The sequence below is a fragment of the Diceros bicornis genome, chromosome 23 (genome assembly GCF_020826845.1).
Source record: "Diceros bicornis minor isolate mBicDic1 chromosome 23, mDicBic1.mat.cur, whole genome shotgun sequence".
In the NCBI taxonomy this organism is placed as follows: Eukaryota; Metazoa; Chordata; class Mammalia; order Perissodactyla; family Rhinocerotidae; genus Diceros; species Diceros bicornis.
In genome coordinates this window covers 13,525,896-13,545,839 of record NC_080762.1, presented here as the reverse complement: position 1 = coordinate 13,545,839, position 19,944 = coordinate 13,525,896, and the positions used below count along the sequence as shown (strand labels likewise).

General features: G+C 35.3%; 1 protein-coding gene across 1 annotated transcript in view; it reads right to left on the bottom strand.

Annotated features, from left to right (window-relative positions):
• TRDN (triadin) overlaps positions 1–19,944 on the bottom strand; it is a 197,113-nt gene that overhangs the window by 155,803 nt on the left and 21,366 nt on the right. The window contains exon 6 of the mRNA XM_058566165.1: positions 5,632–5,701. Within this exon, the coding sequence (XP_058422148.1) occupies positions 5,632–5,701 (70 nt within the window). The remainder of the gene's footprint in view (positions 1–5,631; positions 5,702–19,944) is intronic.

The window sequence follows — 19,944 nt, the reverse complement described above, 5'->3', positions numbered from 1 at the left end:
CTGAAGCTCAGATAAAGGGCTGGAAAATACAAATGACAGGGTACAAGACAAAGACGATTGACAAAATGTCTATTAGACGTACAACTGGAGCCCTCAAAAGACAAGCAATATTTTAAGAGATAATGATTGATAACTTTCCAAATTTGAAGTGTCTTCAAGTCATAGATTCAAGAATCACGAAGAACTCCACACAGAATGAACACATAGAAACCATTCCCAGGCACATTAGTAAAACCATTGACAACCAAAGACAAAAGAAAAAAAAAATCTAAATACAGTAAAAGAAAACAAGAGAGGTTACCTTAAAAGAAGCAACAGCTGAGATCTACAGCTGACTTTTATACAGAGAAATGTAAGCCAGAAGACAGTGAAATTATGTCTTTAAAATGTTGAAAGAAAATAACTTACAATTATATTCCCACCTCCAAATGTCTTTCAAAATGGAGGTAAAATAGAGACATTTTTAGAAATATAAAATGTGGAGACTTAATTATAAGTTTACCTGCAATGAAAAAAAATTCCAGAAGTCACTGTTTAGTCAGATAGAATGAGAGAGCTGAAAAAAAAAATTAAGAAATAGCAAGAAAGGTAAGCATGTGAGAATATTATAGAGAATATTGATCATATAAAATATTAATAATGATGCTTTCTGGGGCTTTGAAATATAGATAGAATTAAATACATTTTAATCATATAAGTATTCTAAAATTCTTGAGCTATTCAGAAGCAATGTGAAAATAACAATTAGCATGAGACTTTGGTAAGTGAAGAAGAATGATTTTTCTGGAGACCACTAAAAGAATCTTAAGAGTGTATACCATTCAAGTTAATAGAGAAGAAAAAACAATTTTAAAAACTCAATCTAAAAGAAGGTAAGAGGGCCGGCCCCGTGGCTTAGCGGTTAAGTGTGCGTGCTCTCCTGCTGGCGGCCCGGGTTTGGATCCCAGCGCGCACTGTCGCACCGCTTCTCCGGCCATGCTGAGGCCGTGTCCCACATACAGCAACTGGAAGGATATTGCAGCTATGACATACAACTATCTACTGGGGCTTTGGGGAAAAAATAAATAAATAAATAAAATTATGAAAGAAGATAAGAAAAGATGCAAAAGAAAGAAACTCAAGAAAAAGAATCCAAAGCAAGGACAAATAGAAACTACTGAGTAACATGACAAAACTCAAAAATATTGATAATTACATTAAATGTAAAGAAACTAATGTTCCATTTAAAAGATAATGCTGTCCTTATAAACTAATAAAATAAAAGATAATGCTATTCTAATAAAACTATATGCTGTTCATAAAACACTCATTTGAAATATAAGGATACAGAAAAATGAAAAAAAAAAACAGATAAAAAAGATGTGCTTTGTGGGGGCCGGCCCCATGGCTCAGTGGTTAAATGCACGCACGCCACTGCTGGCAGCCGGGGTTCAGATCCCAGGCGCGCACTGACGCACTGCTTGTCAGGCCATGCTGTGGTGGTATCCCATATAAAGTGGAGGAAGATAGGCACAGATGTTAGCTCAGGGCCAGTCTTCCTCAGCAAAAAGAGGAGGATTGGCATGGATGTTAGCTCAGGGCTGATCTTCCTCACACACACACAAAAAAAGGTGTGCTTTGTAACGTCAACCAAATAAAGCAGGTATAATAATATTAATATCAGACAAGCTAACTCTAAGACAAAAAGCATTGCTAGAAATAAAGACTGATGCTTCATAATGAAACAATGTTACAGTGAACCATAAATAGATAACAATATCAAATTTGAGTGTACCTGATAACATATCTTTGAACTACGTAAGGCAAAAATCTACACAAGTTTTTGAGAAAAATATATAAATCCACTCACTTCTCACTAACTGATCAAATAAGAGGACAAAAGAAAATCAGAAAGATAGAAAAATATAAAAGATTTGAACAATACAACCACCAAAAACTGCAGAATAAACATTCTTTTCAAACTGAAAAAGATAGTATTTTAAAAATTATTCATATGCTGAGCTATAAAGTAAATCAAAATATTTAGGAGAACTAAAATAACACAGAGTATAGTTTCTGATCCCAGTACAATTATGCTAGCAATCAGTAGCAAAAAGATCAGTAGAAAATCCTTATATGTTTGAAATTTAAGAAATATAGTTATAAATACCCCATGAGTCAAAGAAAAAATTTCAATGGAAAAATTAAAAGACTTTAAGCTGATGAGACCGAATAAAAATTGTGCCTCAAAGAAAATTTATAGCTATAAATGCAACATAAAAGGAATGAGAGCTAGATGTCCATTTTAACACATTAGAAAAAGAATAAGTGATGAAACAGGGCATGGAAGGAAGGAGAAAGAAAAGAGAATGCATGAAATTAAGAAACTAGAAAATGAACATAGAAGATCAGCAAAGCCAAAAGTGTGTTGTTTAAAAAGAATAATAAAATGAATAAACCCTTAATAAGACCAATCCAGTACAAAAAAAGAAAAAATGAGGTGGGAAGGAAGAAAAGACAGAAATAAGTGTCAGAAAAGAAAAAAAAAATGATATAATTGCATATCCTGTAGACATTAAAAATACAAGAGAATATTATGAGTGACTTTATGGCTGTGTTAGTTTCCCAGGGCTGCCATAACAAATTAGCACAAACTTGGTGGCTTAAAAGAACAGAAATTTATTATTTCACAGTTCTGGAGGTCAGAAGTCTGAAATCGAAGTGTGAGCAAGGTTGGGCTCTTCTGAAGGCTTCCAGGGAGAGTTTGTTCCATGATTCTCTGCTAACTTCTGGTGGCTGCCAGCACTCCTTGGTGTTCCTTGGCTTGTAGCTGCATAACTCTGATCTCTGCCTCCATGTCCACGTGACTGTCCTCTTGGTGTTTCCTCTGTCTGTCTGTGTCTCTTCCTCTTCTTATAAGAACACTTGTCTTTGGATCTAGGGCCCACACAGTTAATCCAGGATCTCATCTCAAGATCCTTCACTTAATTACATCGGCAGACTCTTTTTCCAAAATAAGTTCACGTTCACAGGTTCTGGAGGCTAGGATTTGGACATTTCTTTTGGGGGCCACAATTCAACAGGCTACAATGGCAATAAGTTTGAAAAATTATATGAAATGGACAAACCTTTAGAAAAAGAGACAAATGACCAAAGTTAACAAAAAGAAGTACAGAAAATATGAATAGTCTAGAAAAGAAATTGAATCCATAATTTAAATTTTCTCAAAGAAAAAGCTCTAAGCCTAGATATCGTCTCTGGTGAGTCCTACCAAATGTTTAAGGATAAACGAATGTCAGTATTCACATAAAATCTTCCAGAGAATAGATAAAGAATTATCACTCAAAAACATGTTTTATAAGTTCATGATAACCTTGAAGTTATCATGATGATGAAGTTCATCAAACCAGATATGAACATTACAAGAAAGAAAAATTACAAGCTAGGCAATATCTTCATAAATACGGATGCAAAAATCCTAAACAAAAATTAGCAAACCATTCCAGCAATATATGAAAGGATTATAGAGCCATGTCCAATTTGGGTTGATTCCAGGAATATAAATTTGGCATAACATTAGAAAATCATTAGTATAATTCACGACATTAACCAAGTAAGGGAGAAAAGTTACATGGCCATCTCAATAGATGTATAAAAATTATTTGATATAACAAAATATTCTTTGAGGTATGTGTGGGTGTTTATAATATTAAGGATCTTCCTTAATCTGACTAATGGCCATTACACAAAACCTAGAGCAAATAACTCATGTAATTGTGAAATGTTGCAAGTTTTCCTTGTGAAACTGGGAATAAAACATACATTTCTATTCAACATTGTACCAGAGGTGGTGGTCTTATTGTAATAAGGAAATAAATAATAAAATGTTGAAAGATTTGAAACGAAGAAATACAACTGTCATTAATCATAGTTGACATGATTATGTACATAGAAAATATAAAATAATCTCCAGATAAACTATTAGAATTAACAAAATTCATTTGATAGGTAAAAACTGGTAAAACCACCTTGGAAAATCAGCCTTAACTCTAACTCTACTCTCAAGCACATACCCAATATAAATGCAAGCACATGTACCACGTGTATCCCCATATGATTTGTATGAGTGGTCCTAGCAGCATTGTTAGTAATAGCCAAAAACTGAACAAACCCAATACTTATGAACAGTAGAATGGATAAATTGTTGTATACTTATAGAATAGATTACTATTCAGTAAGGAAACTGAACAAACTACAGCTATGTGCAACAACACGGGTAAATCTCATAAGCCTAACATTGAGTAAAAGAAGCCAGACATAAAAAAATACATAGCGTATGGGCATTTTTCTATTTGTATAAATTTTAAAAATAGGCAAGCGTAAATTATAATATTTGAAAATGCATGTTTATACAATGATCAAATAAATCAAGGAAGCAATTGCCATAAACTTTAGGAGAGAAGTCAAACTTTTGGAAGGAGAAAAGGATCATTATTGAGGGTGGAGTATGAGATGTTAGCAATGTTCTATTTTTTGATCTGAGTGGGGATAAATGCATGAGCCCCACTTTGTGTGGGGCACCAAGACATATATCTTTTTAAAATATGTTTTCTACATGTGCTGTATATTTCACAACTGTAATGGTTAAAACAAAAGAAAAAAAAATTTTTCTGATTTGACTAGGGGCATCAAGAAAGCCAGTAATAATGATAATTTACAGACAGGACGAAGATTAGATGACATGGGTGCAAAATTTAAGAGGGGGCCAAAAAACTCAGTAATCAAGTAAATAATATTTCATGGAGTATTTTAAAGAATCAATATTAATGCAAAAAAATTCATAATGAAGAAAATAACAAAAAGATCGATAACAAATAACAAATATGAAGACAAGATCAACATGGGCCAAGCACTGTTCTGAGCGCTTTTACATGAGTTAACTGATTCAATCCACATAGAACCCTATGAGTAAGGCTCTGTAACTATCCTTTATTTTATTAATAAGTAAAGCACAGAGGAACGTACTTATTTTCCCAAGGTCATCCAGCTGGTCCGTGGCAAAGCTGGAGCTCAAACCCAGTCCAAACTCCAGAGGCCGTGCTCTTAGGGACAGAAAGAATCTGCACCTGCCTGTTTGCAACAGCAGCAAATGCAGTCAGGTTGTGACAGCCAGTGATCTCCCTTGATATTACTCCGATTCCTTCCACTGAGCGTATGCCCTCCACAACTTATGTTTATAAGTTATTATCGTGTTCAGAGGGGAGATAAAATTGAAGGAAGAATATTAAGGAACTCAATATGATTTGAGACCTTATAAAATCTTCATGAAGCCTCTCTTTATTCAAGTAAGTGTGATTCCCATGGTGCCAACCAGCCAAGAAAATCTCCTGGAGTTCCCCCAGTCAAATGATTCTATCTCACCACCATAAGTCATGCTACTGTAGGACTCCTGTAAGGATTATGTGCAGTAAACTTAACATTTGATAAATATAGCTGAATAAAAATTTCAGATTTATATTGATTAATTTGAAAATTATGTCACAGTATGTTGCTATATTTTAAAAGCAGTTTAGAAAACTACGAAAAATTTGATGCCTTTTTTATGAGGATGAGAGACTGGGTAAGGAATATATGGCCTCAGGTTTTATTTACCTTCGAAATGGTAACTCATTAACCAAACGTCGTCATTTAGACCATTGTCTTCTGTTAAAGTCAGCTCAGTCTGGGCCAGAAAAAACAAATCAGAGATCAGTTTGGTAAAAGTGAACAAAGCAGCTTAAATTTCAAAGGTAGCTCAAAAATGAATGACTCTTACTTCCCCCGAGGTGCAACAGTATGCTTGGAGAATAGAGAAAGAAACAGAAAAAAAAAAAAAAAAATTAGGGAACTAAATAATTTCAATGAATATTAACGAGAGATGGGCACTTTTCAGGCAGAGCTCTGTAGGTAGAAAGGAAATAGAATGTGTGAGAGGGTAAACTTCAATAAACAGTTATTTATAGATAGGAGAAAATGAATTCTACTGAATTTCAATCCTTTTTAAACTGTAACAATGTCCGTTTATTTCAAACAAGTCAAACTTTTTGAGAAATAAGACTTGCTATAGGCTGCCAATATAACTCACTGGAATAAGAAAAGTTCCATTAAATAACCAGTTTTAAAAATCTTTCCTAAACAGCCAGTTTGATGGTTTCACAGAACTATAACTTTGAGTCTACTTCCTGAATCTTAAAAATTGCCTTTAAGTATTTAGTCATCCTATTCTGTGTTTTTATCAAACTATGGCATAAAATATCACTGAAAAAAATCAGAGTTCTGTTGCAGGAATGTTCTGTACATGACAATGACAGAAGTAAAGTTGAGAAAATGGAACTGAAAAGCTGAGATAGAACTCAGTGCAGCATCTAGGAAGTTGGTGATGGAGACAAGGTAAGACTTGGAGTACCAATCACAGTAGGAAAAATCAGAATTAAATGTTTTAAAGTGCCATTGTGAAAAAGTCACAGTTTTCTATTTTAAACTTAAATTAGCAAACTGTGAAGCAAGTTTCTCTGAGGCTCATTTTGAAAACTTTAGAATGAAAATTAATAGACAAAATGTCAGGTTCAAAACTTTAGAATAATCTTTGTGATACTCAGTTGGGTCCCAGAGCCTTTCAATTCATCTCCTCCTCATTATTTTTTGTAACAAAAGGAGTTATTTTTGACTGTTAGTGTTTCCATGCAACCATCTTTGACTGTTAAAGCCAGAGATGGATCTGTCAGAGCTGTCAATATCTTTCTGTGTTGGGGATTTCAGCCTTTCATCTGAACATATAAATGTAGAGCTTTCGTGCTTTGCAGTTTTGTTTTTTCATGATCACGCGTGTAAAAGAAACCGTGCTAAGAATGGCAGCTACAACTCTTCTGACAAAAAAAAAGGCAATGCAAAAAAGGCCAATTTTTAAAAGAGGGAAAATGTTTGGGGCATTAGAGGTTTTGTGACTCTAGCAATATGTTTCTCTTTTCCGAATCGTTACTCATTACTGTCAATCACCATCCTATCCTAGAACTCCCGATCTCGTCATTTGCATTTCCAAATGCAAATGAAAAAATATATGCCTTTTCAATATACTCTTCATGTTCACTTTACTTAGTTTTGGATTTTTTCCCCCTGCACTGAGATTTAAGTAAATACAAGCAATAGAGAGTACTCACATAGTTGTGGCTCAAGGAATGAAATCTCAAATCTTCCAAGGAGATACGGTAATTTGTCCTGAATGCTCGGACACAGTGAGCTGTGGACCACTCTTTCAAGGAAATGGTTGCTGGCCACTGAGGCATACAAATATGAATCAACCATGAAGAGCCAACCATCGTATGGAGAGAACATTAAAATTCTCTATTCTACCTCCACAGATTCTCCTTCCTTCAGCAAACAGTAATGGAGTCCTATTCAGGTACTGTCCCAGGCCTGGGGATATAACGGCGAACAGGTCAGTCCCTGTTTCAAAGAGATTATGGCCTGTGAAGGAGCATTAGACTAACACTGGTGAAACAGAGTGAGGTTCTCTGAGCCATTACCCTATGTTCACTCCTAGAAGGTAGAGATTCTATTAACATAATGATACAGCAGAGTCAGACTTCGAGAAGCAATCGGAAATTGTAAGGCTTTCTCTTTTAGCTGTTTCATTTTGAAGGCTCTGAAATACCTAGAGCTTAACCCACACATTGACTATATGGGAGAGGTTACTTTGTGAGAACATGTGAGTTCCCTCACCTCACAAAGACAAATGAACTAATGATCAGATTACATCACTGTTCTGCTCAACTCCCTCAATGATTTCCCACTGAAACCGGAATAAAATCCAAACTCCTTCCACGCTCACAAGGCCCTGAATGACCTGGCCTTGAATACCTCTCTGAACTCCTCTTTTTCATCCTTTGGACTAATGCTGTTGTCACAAGAGCCTCATTTCTGCCTTCAAATTTGCCAAGCTTGTTCACATGTCAGGATTCTAGTATGTTTTTTTGGCTTAGAATTCTCTTTCTCCAAATCACTGCATGGCTACCTTCTTTTTACCTTTCAGGCCTCAATTCACAATTCCCCAAGCTAAAATAACACCCTCTCCTCTCCCCTCTCCAGACTCCAGTTAATCTGCCAGATTTTCTTATTTGCCTTTTAGCATTTACCTGTACCTGAAATTATGTATATGTTTCTGTGTTTATAATAATACTCATAATGCTGTGGACATTCCATCTTCTTCACTTCTCTATTTCTAGAGCTTCAAGTAGGGCCTGGTCTCATAGTAGGCCTTCCAAAAAATATTTGCTGACTGATGCAGTAACCCATTTCAAGGATTTTCAGAAACACTGACGGAAGGATGGGCAGGAGAGTTTCTATGGGTACAAGAGTTGGGCAAAAACAAGAAATGTGCATTAATGTCAATATAACTTCATTTGTATATACAGACTAAATAAACTAGTCATACATGAGGTATGCAATTCAATAAGATAGGTGCTATAAAGGGAGTAGGTCAGAATTTGAGAGGTGAGAAATAGCCAGGAATTAATGACATCTTCGCTGAAACCTCAAAGATATGTAAGATATAGCTCAATTCTGGAAGAATAAGAGAGAAATTTTTTTCCAAAAAAATTTAAATAGTATGTACAAAGCCCGAAGAGCTTTGACATCTACCAAGAAAAAAATCAAAGACGTTGAAGAGTGTGAAACAGAGAGTAATGGCATCATATTTGCATGATAAAGGGAAAGATTGAGACTGAAAGAAAGGAACTGAGTTAGAGAGCTGTTGAAGAAATCCAGGAGAGAGATGACAGCATTCCTGAACTTGGGTAGATCCAAAGGGGATGGATGGAATGGGATAAATCAAGAGATTTACAAGTGTCACAGAATCAATAAGACTTGGTTGATTCGATGTGAGAGTGAACAAAGGGAGTAATTTTTATCCAGTTTTCCTTATTAGGCATTTGGGTGATGGTGGTTCCAGTCACTGGCACCGAGGATCTCAGAGGAGAGGCAGATTTTAGTGGATGACATGATGCTCTTGTTGAGCCTAAGTTGTCAGAGGAACAGCCACGTGGAGCTATCCAGGACACTGTTGTATATACGTGTCTGGGAAGGTGCATTAGAGGCTTTTATGAGTTATCTGACTAGAGATGATAATTTAAGTCATGTGAGCTAATGAGGTCATGCAGTAACAGTAAACAAAGTGAGAAAAGAATACAAACTCAGATGGAACTCTATGAAACACCAATATGTAACACATTAAAAAAGGAAAAAGAGCCAGCTGGGAATTTTACTTAGTGCCACCAGAAAGATAGGAGGAGAAAACTCTGTGTGACGTCACAAAAGCCAACGAAGGAGAACATTTCAGTAAGAGTAACTATACAACAGTGTCAAGTGCTGGGGAAAAAGTAATATTAGATTAGGTTTCCAAAGTGCCCATGGGATTTAGCAAAGTTGCTGGTTACAATCACAAGAAAGTTTTAATGGAGTGGTGAAGATGAAAGTGGATTCCAGCGTGCAGAAATCTGACTAGGAAATGGGAGGCAAAATATGGCCATGAATGGAGACAACCCTTTAAAGCAATTTGGCCATTGTTGTGAGGCAAGTGAAAGATTGGAACGGAAAGGGAGATGAGGAAATATTGTGTTTGTGATGGAAAGTAACTGAGAATATCTAAATACTGATAGAAAAGAGCCATTGAGGGGGGTGGTTTTGAAGACATAGGAATAAGTGATAATTGGTGGAGCAAGATTACTGAGGAGGTAGAAGGAATGGCTCTGTAAGACCGAGAGAGAGAAATTATAAGAAGGATACTTCCTGCTGATGAGAAGATTATAAAAGGAAAGAATATGTGTGGACCAAGTAAATTATAGATGTGTGGAGTAGGAGAGGCAAATAACTAGGAGAACACTGGGAGAATGACAGATGGTATTGATGATATAAATTTTTCAAGGCACCAGTCTATGCAAGTCTGTGATTTCTCTCAGCAGATCTCAACTGCCTGAATATAGAAACAAAAAGGTGGTAGTTATATTGGTCAAGATGTGGGGTTTTGTTGGGTATTCAAGTGAAACAGCAAGATAGCAAGGCAATTAAAACTGATTGGAAACTGTGATCACATGATCTAAAATGGACAGGAAATAAAGTAAGGAATAAATAAATGTTAAAGTACAGTAGAAGGGAGTTAACAGGCTGGCAAAATTCCAAAGAGCTGAATGTTCTGCCTTATCTTATTTTTCATTCTCTCTTTCTAATTCATTCCAATAAGGTTTCATCCTCACCACGCCACAGAATTTTTCCTGTGAAAAGCGCTCATGATTTCCATCTTGCCAAGTATCAATGACTAATTCTCAGTTCTCATCTTCCTTGTTCCCTCAGCAGCATTTGACGCATGTTGATCATTCTCTCTTCCTTGAAATCCGTTTTTTTAACTTGGGTTCCAGAACACCACACATCTTTGGATTTGCTCCTACCTTACCAGCCACTTCTCAGTATCACTTTCCTGTTCTATCTCCTCTTTTTGAATGATAATTTTGAAAGCATCCAGAGCTGAGTCATTGAACTACTTCTTCTTTCTTACATCTCATCAAGTCTTAAAATTTCAAACACCATCTATTATCTGATAACTCCCAGACTTATATCTTTAGCACCAATTTATTTTGTTCTCACTCTCCCAACACTTAAAATCTCTATTTGGATGTCCAAAAAACATCTCAGATTTAAGCTATGTAAAACAAAATTCTCGATCCCTACTACCAACCCCATTCCTCCTCCAGTTTTTGCCATTTAATAAATGGCACACCACTTACCAAGATGTTCAGACTAAAAACTTAGCAGCCATCTTTGAGTATTCTCTGTCTCTCACACCTCATATCCAAACCATCATCATATAATATTCGTCTTTAAAGCAATATGTATGAGAATTCTACTTCTTATCACCTCTACCCTTAACACCCTAGTATAAGTCAGTATCTTCTATCCCAAGTATTTCTGCAAAATTCTCTTAACTAATTGCTCTCTTTCCATTTTTGCCCCACAAAAGTCAATTCTCCACATACTGCATGTGGTCTTTTAAAAACAGAAATTTGGTCACATCTATTTCTTGCTCAGAAGTTTACAATGGCTTTCAAATGTGCCTAGAAAAAATCCAAATTTCTTTCCATGGACTTCAAGGTCTTCAATGATTTTGACATCAAACACTTGTTAACTATCTGTTATTACTCTTCCTTTCACTCACTCCACTTCTACCATACCTATCAAATTGCTGTCTCTTTAACTTGTCCCTACTTCTAAGTCTTACACTTGCTTCTCCCACTGCCTGAAATGTTCTACTCTCAGTTATTCACATCATTTGTTCATTCACCTAATTCAGGTCTTGAATGGAGTTTCAAAGATATTTTCCCTTTCACTCAAAGTCGTAGCTTGACTAATTGGTCTCAACTCTTCATTCTTCTGATGAATTAATTTTATACATCTACAACTTTGCATGGCCTTATTGTGGGCAGAGTATATTTCTCTGCCCCTTGATTTGGGGTCTGACCAGGTGAATTGCTTTGGCCAAGAGAATACTAGCAGACTTGACAAAAGCAAAGGCTCAAAATGTGATTGCCCAAATGATCTTTCCCTCGTATTCCTAGCTTTCACCATGAAAAATGTATGCACGGGTAGCGGCTAATTTAAGAGGATTGAAAATCATATGGAAAAGAACTAGATCCAACATAAGGCACGGAGCCAAGTCTAGCCAAGCCCAGCCTAGACCACCAAACTCCAGCCTGCCTGCAGATACTTGTGTTGTAAGCCACTGAAATTTTGAAATTATGTTGTTTTGCAGCAATATTGTTGCAAGAGCTAATTATTATGCTCTATTTAAAAAAGCCACATATATTCCAACACTTTCTATACCATTATTCTGCTAGATTTTTTGATACCACTCATTTGTATCTAAACTTATAATACACCTTTATTTTTTATTTACCTAGTTCTCTAAAATATAACGCCCTTGAGGAAATGGCCTGTATGTCTTGTTTAGCATCTTATTCCCAGTGCCTAGAACCTGGTGTAGCGCAGAGTAGGCATTTGATAGATATTTGTGATTGAATGAATGATGATGTAGAGGAATCCTGAGGATTATGATTCAGAGATACTGAAGGTTATGATGAGGTTGAAAAACCTACTGCTAGAATTAACCAAATGAGTGAGTTGGAATGTTATAAGGCTAAAGTCAGCAAGTCCAACTTTAAATGGGAGATTCCAGAGGTGGAACACATTTAAGTTTCTAGATCACATGACAGAAAAACAGTGTGAGTAAAACTTGTGCTGCTTAGACAGAGGAATCTCCCTCTCTCCCCACACCTCTGATATCCACCCAAACTTCAAACAATTACACTTTGTAAGTGTTCTTTAAGGTCTCCTTTTGTAGAGAATTGGATATAACAATTTCCTAATGTGAATAATCATAGAAATGTCTTTTTCAAAGTATAAAAGGCACAACAAATAGAGAGCTAACATAAAAGGTAAGCAGGGAATTTTTTTTTATTGAGGTCATATTGGCTTATAATGTTGTGTAAATTTCAGGTGTACATTATTATGTTTCAGTTTCTGCGTACACTGCATCTTGCTCACCACCACTAATCTGTTCTTATATATGTGTTTATCTTCCACAGATGAGCGAAATCATATGGTATTTGTCTTTCTCTATCTGACTTATTTTTCTTAACATAATACCCTCAAGGTCCACCCATGTTGTCACAAATGGCAGGATTTCATCTTTTTTATGGCTGAGTATATTCCATTGTATACATATACCATATCTTCTCTATCCATACATAGGGGATGGGTACTTAGGTTGCCTTCACATCTTGGCTATCAGAATAATGCAGTGATTAACATAGGGATGCATAAATCTCTTTGAATTGTTGATTTCATGTTCTTTGGTTAAATACCCAGTAATGGGATAGCTGGATCTATTTTTAATTTTTTGAAAAATCTCCATACTGTTTTCCATAGCTGCACTAGTTTGCACTCCCAACAGCAGTGTATGAGGGTTCTCTTTTCTCCACATCCTCTCCAACACTTGCTATTTCTTGTCTTGGTAATTATAGCCATTCTGACAGATAAGAAGTGATATCTCATTGTCACTTTGATTTGTATTTCCCTAATAATTAGTGATGTTGAACATCTTTTCATGTGCCTGTTGGTCATCTGTATATCTTCTTTGGAAAAATATCTGTTCATATCCTTTGCCCATTTTTGGATCAGGTTGTTCATTTTTTTGTTGGTGAGTTGTGTGAGTTCTTCACATATTTTGGAAATGAACCCCTTATTGGATTTGTGATTTGCAAATATTTTCTCCCAGTTGATGGGTTGTCTTTTACTTTGTTGATAGCTTCCTTTGCTATGCAGAAGCTTTTTAATCTGAGGTAGTCCCATTTGTTTATTTTTCTTTTGTTTCCCTTTCCTGAGTAGACATGGTATTCGAAAAGATACTGCTAAGATCGATGTCAAAGAGTGTACTGCTTATATTTTCTTCTAAGAGTTTTCTGGTTTCAAGTCTTACATTCAGGTCTTTAATTCATTTTGAGTTAATTTTTGTGTATGGTGTAAGATAATGGTCTACTTTCATTCTTTTGCATGTGGCTGTCCAGTTTTCCCAACGCCACTTATTGAAGACACTTTCCTTTCTCCATTGTATGTTCTTGGCTCACTTGTCAAAGGTTACCTGCCCATGGATGTGTGGTTTTAGGGGAAATTCTTTTATGAGACAAAAGGGGCACTTGAAACTATAAGAGTAGTACTAAAATTATTTTAATTTGTCCATTAAAGTTAAAAAATAATTTAAGACTGAGAAAAGCTTCCTCCATTTACCTAATAACTTTTTATGAATTTACCACCTCAGAACATCTGTTTGCATAATGGTTCTTCCAGTGTTCTTGAACTAAAATGTCAATTGGCAGGTAACATTTAACATTCTTAAATGCCCTGAAACTCAGGATTCGTTAATTATTTCTCTATTTCTCTGTGCTGTTACTATTTTCTTCTTTGAATAGTTCATTTTCCCGAAGGCTATCTAATTAATGGTCAGGCAGTGAGTACATGTTTAGCATTAGAGTGATACAGAGTCTATTAATTCTGACAGTAATCCCCCAACATTTTTATACCAGTGCTATTGAAAGTCAGATTCCTGAACTCTGTGGTTAGAATGAATGTGCTCCAACTCTTTTTCCATGTGCTTATGTCTCTCCAGTTAAGAACTGAAGGCCCAGAACAGAGGTGCCAGGCTTTGGTCAGCTGTCCACCATGCCAGAAGAGAACAGGGCACAGACTGTACACAATGAAACAGAGAAAAGTCCCCAGAATGAATCGGGGCTGTTGCTCCCAAAAGATGGGAGATGGCGGCTGTATCACCAAAAACAATGAAATGTTCACCTTTCTCATGGAACTTGCAGTACGTGTTAAGGAGTCTTTCGCCATAACACAGCACTCTTCACAGGGCACCACTTATCAGGTTTTACTCCCTCTGGCCATCAGAATCTCGATTATCTCATTAAAGAGGGTTTCAAGCAGTTCAACTCACATATATAGCAAGGCATGGACTATTTCCTTAACTTGTAGCCTTCATGAAGATGACAAAGTAATGTCTTGAGAATGAGAGAAGCAAAACTCTGGCTTTATTCATTTTACCTTTTTTTTAAGCAAAGGAAATTATGGAGCTGTGTGTGTCTATACACACACACATATATAATTCTGTGTATAAATATTTTACAAAATTCTGCATCTATAAATCAGTATATTCTTTGATGGAGTTCTGATATAAACTTCTATGCTTCTTCACCGATAGCTAGATGGTAGTTCTTAACCAGAGTGTATCAGGGTTCAATTTGGGCTCCTAGTCTCTTTACTTTGTCTTAGTTTGGTGATCATTTTCAATGTATCCCCACCATTGGGCTCCCTCTGTTTTGCAACTGAATATCATTCTCTTCTGAGCTCAGTTACTAAATTCAGTCTTTCACTCACAATTTATTTTAAATATGGGATCTTTAACAATTGAAGTGCATGGAAAGCTTTGCTTCTTTCTAGTCTCTCATGAATTGCAAGCTACTTGCTTTATTTCTTCTCAGGAATGGATCTGTGATGCTACAGGTCTGCTTTTCTCTCCAGCCTGAACAACCTATGGTCAATAATTTAGCATGCCTAGTAGTATGGGTAAATCATTTAAAAATCTTTTTTTTGGGTAGAAAAATCTCTTCTGCTTGAGTTCCAGATTTAAAAGTAAATGTACCATTTGGCAATAACATAGCACTTCCAACAAATAATACCATTAAATACTGTTCTTTTTTGAAGAAGAAGAAGATTGGCCCTGAGATAACATCTGCTGCCAATCTTCCTCCTTTTTTCCTTTTTTCTCCCCAAAGCCCCAGTAGATATTTGTATGTCATAGTTGTACATCTTTCTAGTTGCTCTATGAGGGACACCGCCTCAGCATGGCTTGATGAGCGGTGTGTATGTCCATGCCCAGGATCCAAACCTGCAAACCCTGGGTGGCCAAAGTGGAGCATGCGAAATTAACTGCTGGGCGACTGGGCTGGTCTGTAAATACTTTTGTCATCACAGTACTCAGCAGTAATATTGGTTAATTAATCCATTCTCAATACTGAATGTCCTATATATTGTCTATTATCATCAAATACTACTTAAATTATTTAAATAATTACTTAAATTGATAAATAAAGTTATGTTAGGACAGCTAATCTTCGACAAAGGAGCTGAGAACATGCAATGGAGAAAGGAAAATCTCTTCAATAAGTGGTGTTGGGAAAACTAGACAGCCACATGCAAAAGAATGAAAGCAGACCATGACCTTTCGCCATACACAAAAATTAACTCAAAATGGATTAAAGACTTGAAGGTAAGATGTGAAACCATAAAATTCCTAGAAGACAATATAAGCAGTACATTCTTTGACATCGGTCTTAGAGGGATCTTCTCTAATACCATGTCTACTCAGGCAAGGGAATCAAAAGAAAAAAATAAACAAATGGGACTTCAACAGACTAAAGAGCTTCTGCAAGGCAAAGGAAACCAGGAACAAAACAAAAAGACAACCCACTAACTGGGAGAAAACATTTGCAAATCATATATCCGACAAGTGGTTAATCTCCAAAATATGTAAAGAACTCACACAACTCAACAACAACAAAAATAACCAACCAGATCCAAAAATGGGCAGAGGATATGAACAGACATTTTCCCAAAGAAGATATGCAGATCACCAATAGACACATGAAAAGATGTTCAACATCACTAATCATCAGGGAAACACAAATCAAAACTACATTGTGACAGCACCCTACACCCATTAGAATGGCTATAATCACCAAGACAAAAAATAACAAATATTGGAGAGGACGTGGAGGAAAGGGAACCCTCATACACTGCTGGTGGGAATGCAAACTGGTGCAGCCACTATGGAAAACAGCATGGAGATTTCTCAAAAAATTAAAAATCAAAATATCATTATGACCCAGCTATTCCATTACTAGGTATTTAACCAAAGAACTTGAAATCAATAATTCAAAGAGACTTATGCACCCCTATGTTCGTTGCAGCATTATTCACAATAGCCAAGTTGTGGTAGCAACCCAAGTGCCCAGTGACTGATGAATGGATAAAGAAGATGTGGTGTATATATACAATGGAATACTACCCAGCCATAAAAGAAACAAAATCGTCCCATTTGCAACAACATGGATGAAACTTGAGGGTATTATGTTAAGTGAGATAAGCCAGACAAAGAAAGACCAACACTGTATGATTTCACTCATATAGGGAAGATAAACAAACGCATGGACAAAGAGAACAGATTAGTGGTTACCAAAAGGAAAGGGGGTCGAGGAGTGGGCATAAGGGGTTAAAGGGCACATATATATGGTGACTGACAAATAATAATGTACAACTGAAATTTCACAATGTTATAAACTACTATGACCTCAATAAAAAAATATATAAATAAAAAAATAAAGGTAGGTTAGGCAATTCTCAGATTCTTTCCAATTTTGCACATGCAGCTTTCCATTTGACTGTTAATAAGCCCATCAAAGCTAACCTATGTAACAAGTAAATTCAAGACGCTCAGTTTGTAACTACACAATAAAATTTATTTGATTGAGTCATCTTTTCCAAGAAACAAAAAGGAGGGAGTAAGGCATCTTAAAGCACTAGGAATCTAACATCAATTTAATTTTCCATGTGTAATAGTTTGCTTATTAAAAAGTCTCAACATTTCATGTATAAAATGTAACTCGCTGGATTAGATGTGTTGTGATTTATGATATGTTTTAACCTATTTTTTAAAATAATCTGATATTGACAAAAGACTCATTTTAATTGTAGCACATAGCTAATCTTATCTTTTTACTTTGCAAACATTAGAGTGTCTATTCAGTTGTATTGTAAAGCCTATCTTAAAATTAGAGCATATGACAGCATTTGACACTTATTGAGAAGGGAATAAACATATTTTAAAATATAAAAATAAGTAGAAACCCATGCCAAATTCTGCAAACGTTCAGTGTGGCATGATTTTCAAGAAAATATTAAACAGAACAGTGGTCTAAAATAGATATAAATTATTCCTAAGATTAGATGACATAAGACAAAGGATTCTGATATGCACATTCTCCATTTTAGTGGCAAAATTTTACAGCAAAAAAAAAACTACAGTGGAAGCAGTTAAAAGCAAACTATCCTATGGTGATGGTTTTTCATGTACAATGACGTTTATTGCAGCATTAATACTAGTTTTGGACCAGATAAATGTCCCAAACTAGGAACATCTGTGGAATTGAATCTCTAAGAACTTTTAATAATATATGCAGTTTAGAAAAAGTAATAATATGAGGAAACATTTACAAGTATATTAAGTGAAAAAAGCATGATTAAAACTATTTCCACTCCACTGATATTTATGAAAGAGATTACACATGCACGTAGAAACAAAGGCTGATGGAAAATACATCAAATAATTAAAAATGTTTATCTCTTAGTGAAAGGGATGTATATAACATTCATTTAATTTTTAATATTTTTCTGTTTTCTATATGAATATAATTTGCTGATGCAAAAAGAAAACTACAGAAAACATTATATAGAAAATAAATCCTTTGAGTGTTAAGTTCTAAATGTAATACCTGTATGATGAGGTTTACACAAGTGCAATAAAAATGGATTAGAATTACTTTTAAAATAAAATTAGTCTAAAAATGTTCTATTTTTATATCAGATTGGATTTCCCTTATGACACAAAACTATTCATTACACTCAAAAATAATATCAATGTTAGCACTTCTTAATCCACCCCCCCAAAATGGGTGAGAATACCATTCATTATCTGCTTTATACATGTTAAAATGTACTAAGAACAGAACATATACCTGTGACTTTCCTTAATGAGAACTACCCAACAGACAAACCTCCAAGGTATCTTTAAGCATATTTAATTTTTTGTTAAAACAGTTTAAAACAGAATGTAGAACTTCTCAAGATTGCAGGCAAGATAGAATTATTTTAAAATTCTTTTTATAGTTCTTTAACATAAACACCACTTCTCCAAAATATAATTGTTTCAATCTGGGATCATTTAGATGTAAGCAACAAGAATCCCACATAGTTTGAAAGAGTGGTGTTTACCTGAAGGACTCCAAGCCACTTTCTGAGAGTCTAGGGCAGAGCAGAGGCTGGCTTGGGGTGGGGGCCGGGGGGGTGGAGGGGTTGAGGGGGTGGAGTAGTGTGGAAACTGCATCCCATTTGCTTCCCAAAGCCTTTAATCTCAGGTTCTCTCCACCTCTTGATTCTCTCTGTCAGCAGATTGAGGGTATCTGTTTTTCTAAGTATGATAGCCCCAAAGGGCTCAACATGTTCTTAGATTTTAAATTCTCATGTATGCAAGGCCCAACCCCAAATTCTTGGGCTGAGAAACTGATTTGCACAACATGGTAAGATCGCCCCAGGGACACGTTCCTGTACAAACGTAGTTCTCCAACAAAACAGATGCAGCTTGCAGATATGTGTGCAGAATATTTTTATAACATTTGCTATGAAATAACGACCAGTGGGCAAAAGCAGATACAATAAATGTATAATGTATGTGTTTGCATATGTAAAATATATATATTTAATTTATATAATTTATTATTGACAAGAACAAGACCAAGTCTTGCATGATACTTATACATCTTATATGCAAACGAAAGCACCAAAAATTAACATGCACCATAAAATTTCATAATTGAAGAAAATAAAATTTATTTTCCTAAATTCTCACTCTAAAACTATACTTGCAAAGATTTTAGAGTTAAGAAATAAGCACAATTAAAGTATGGCTCTGTAGTTACACTGCCAGATTTTGAATCCTGACTCTAGCATTAATTAGCTGTATAAACTTTCAATAAATTACTTAATCTCTCTGCCCTTCAATTTCCTCTTCTGCTAAATGAGGGTAATGACGGTCATACGATTGTCCTGAGGATTAAACAAGTTACTATATGAAATATTTAGACTAGCATCTGGCACACAGGAATTTACTACATTTTAATTATTAAAATTTTGCTGTATACTTTGTTTTCAGATGACTGAGGCCCCAACTTTCTTTAGACATAGACTATTAAAATATCCATTGTTTGTGACTATAAAATTTATTTCATGGAAGTTGTTTAATAAAATAAATTCCACAATAATTTTCTGTCTCAATATAAATATTAATTGTAAAGCAAGTATATTTGTAGAAATTAGCAGCACAAACATAACTAAATTATTAGTTAAATGCTTTGCTGATTCATAATTTTTGACTATAAAACACATACTAATTTTAGATAATATGGGAAATAAATTAATACATAATTAAGTAGCAAAGCAGATCACTGATAATCTCATCCGTCAGAAAGAATTACTGTTACATTTTCCATT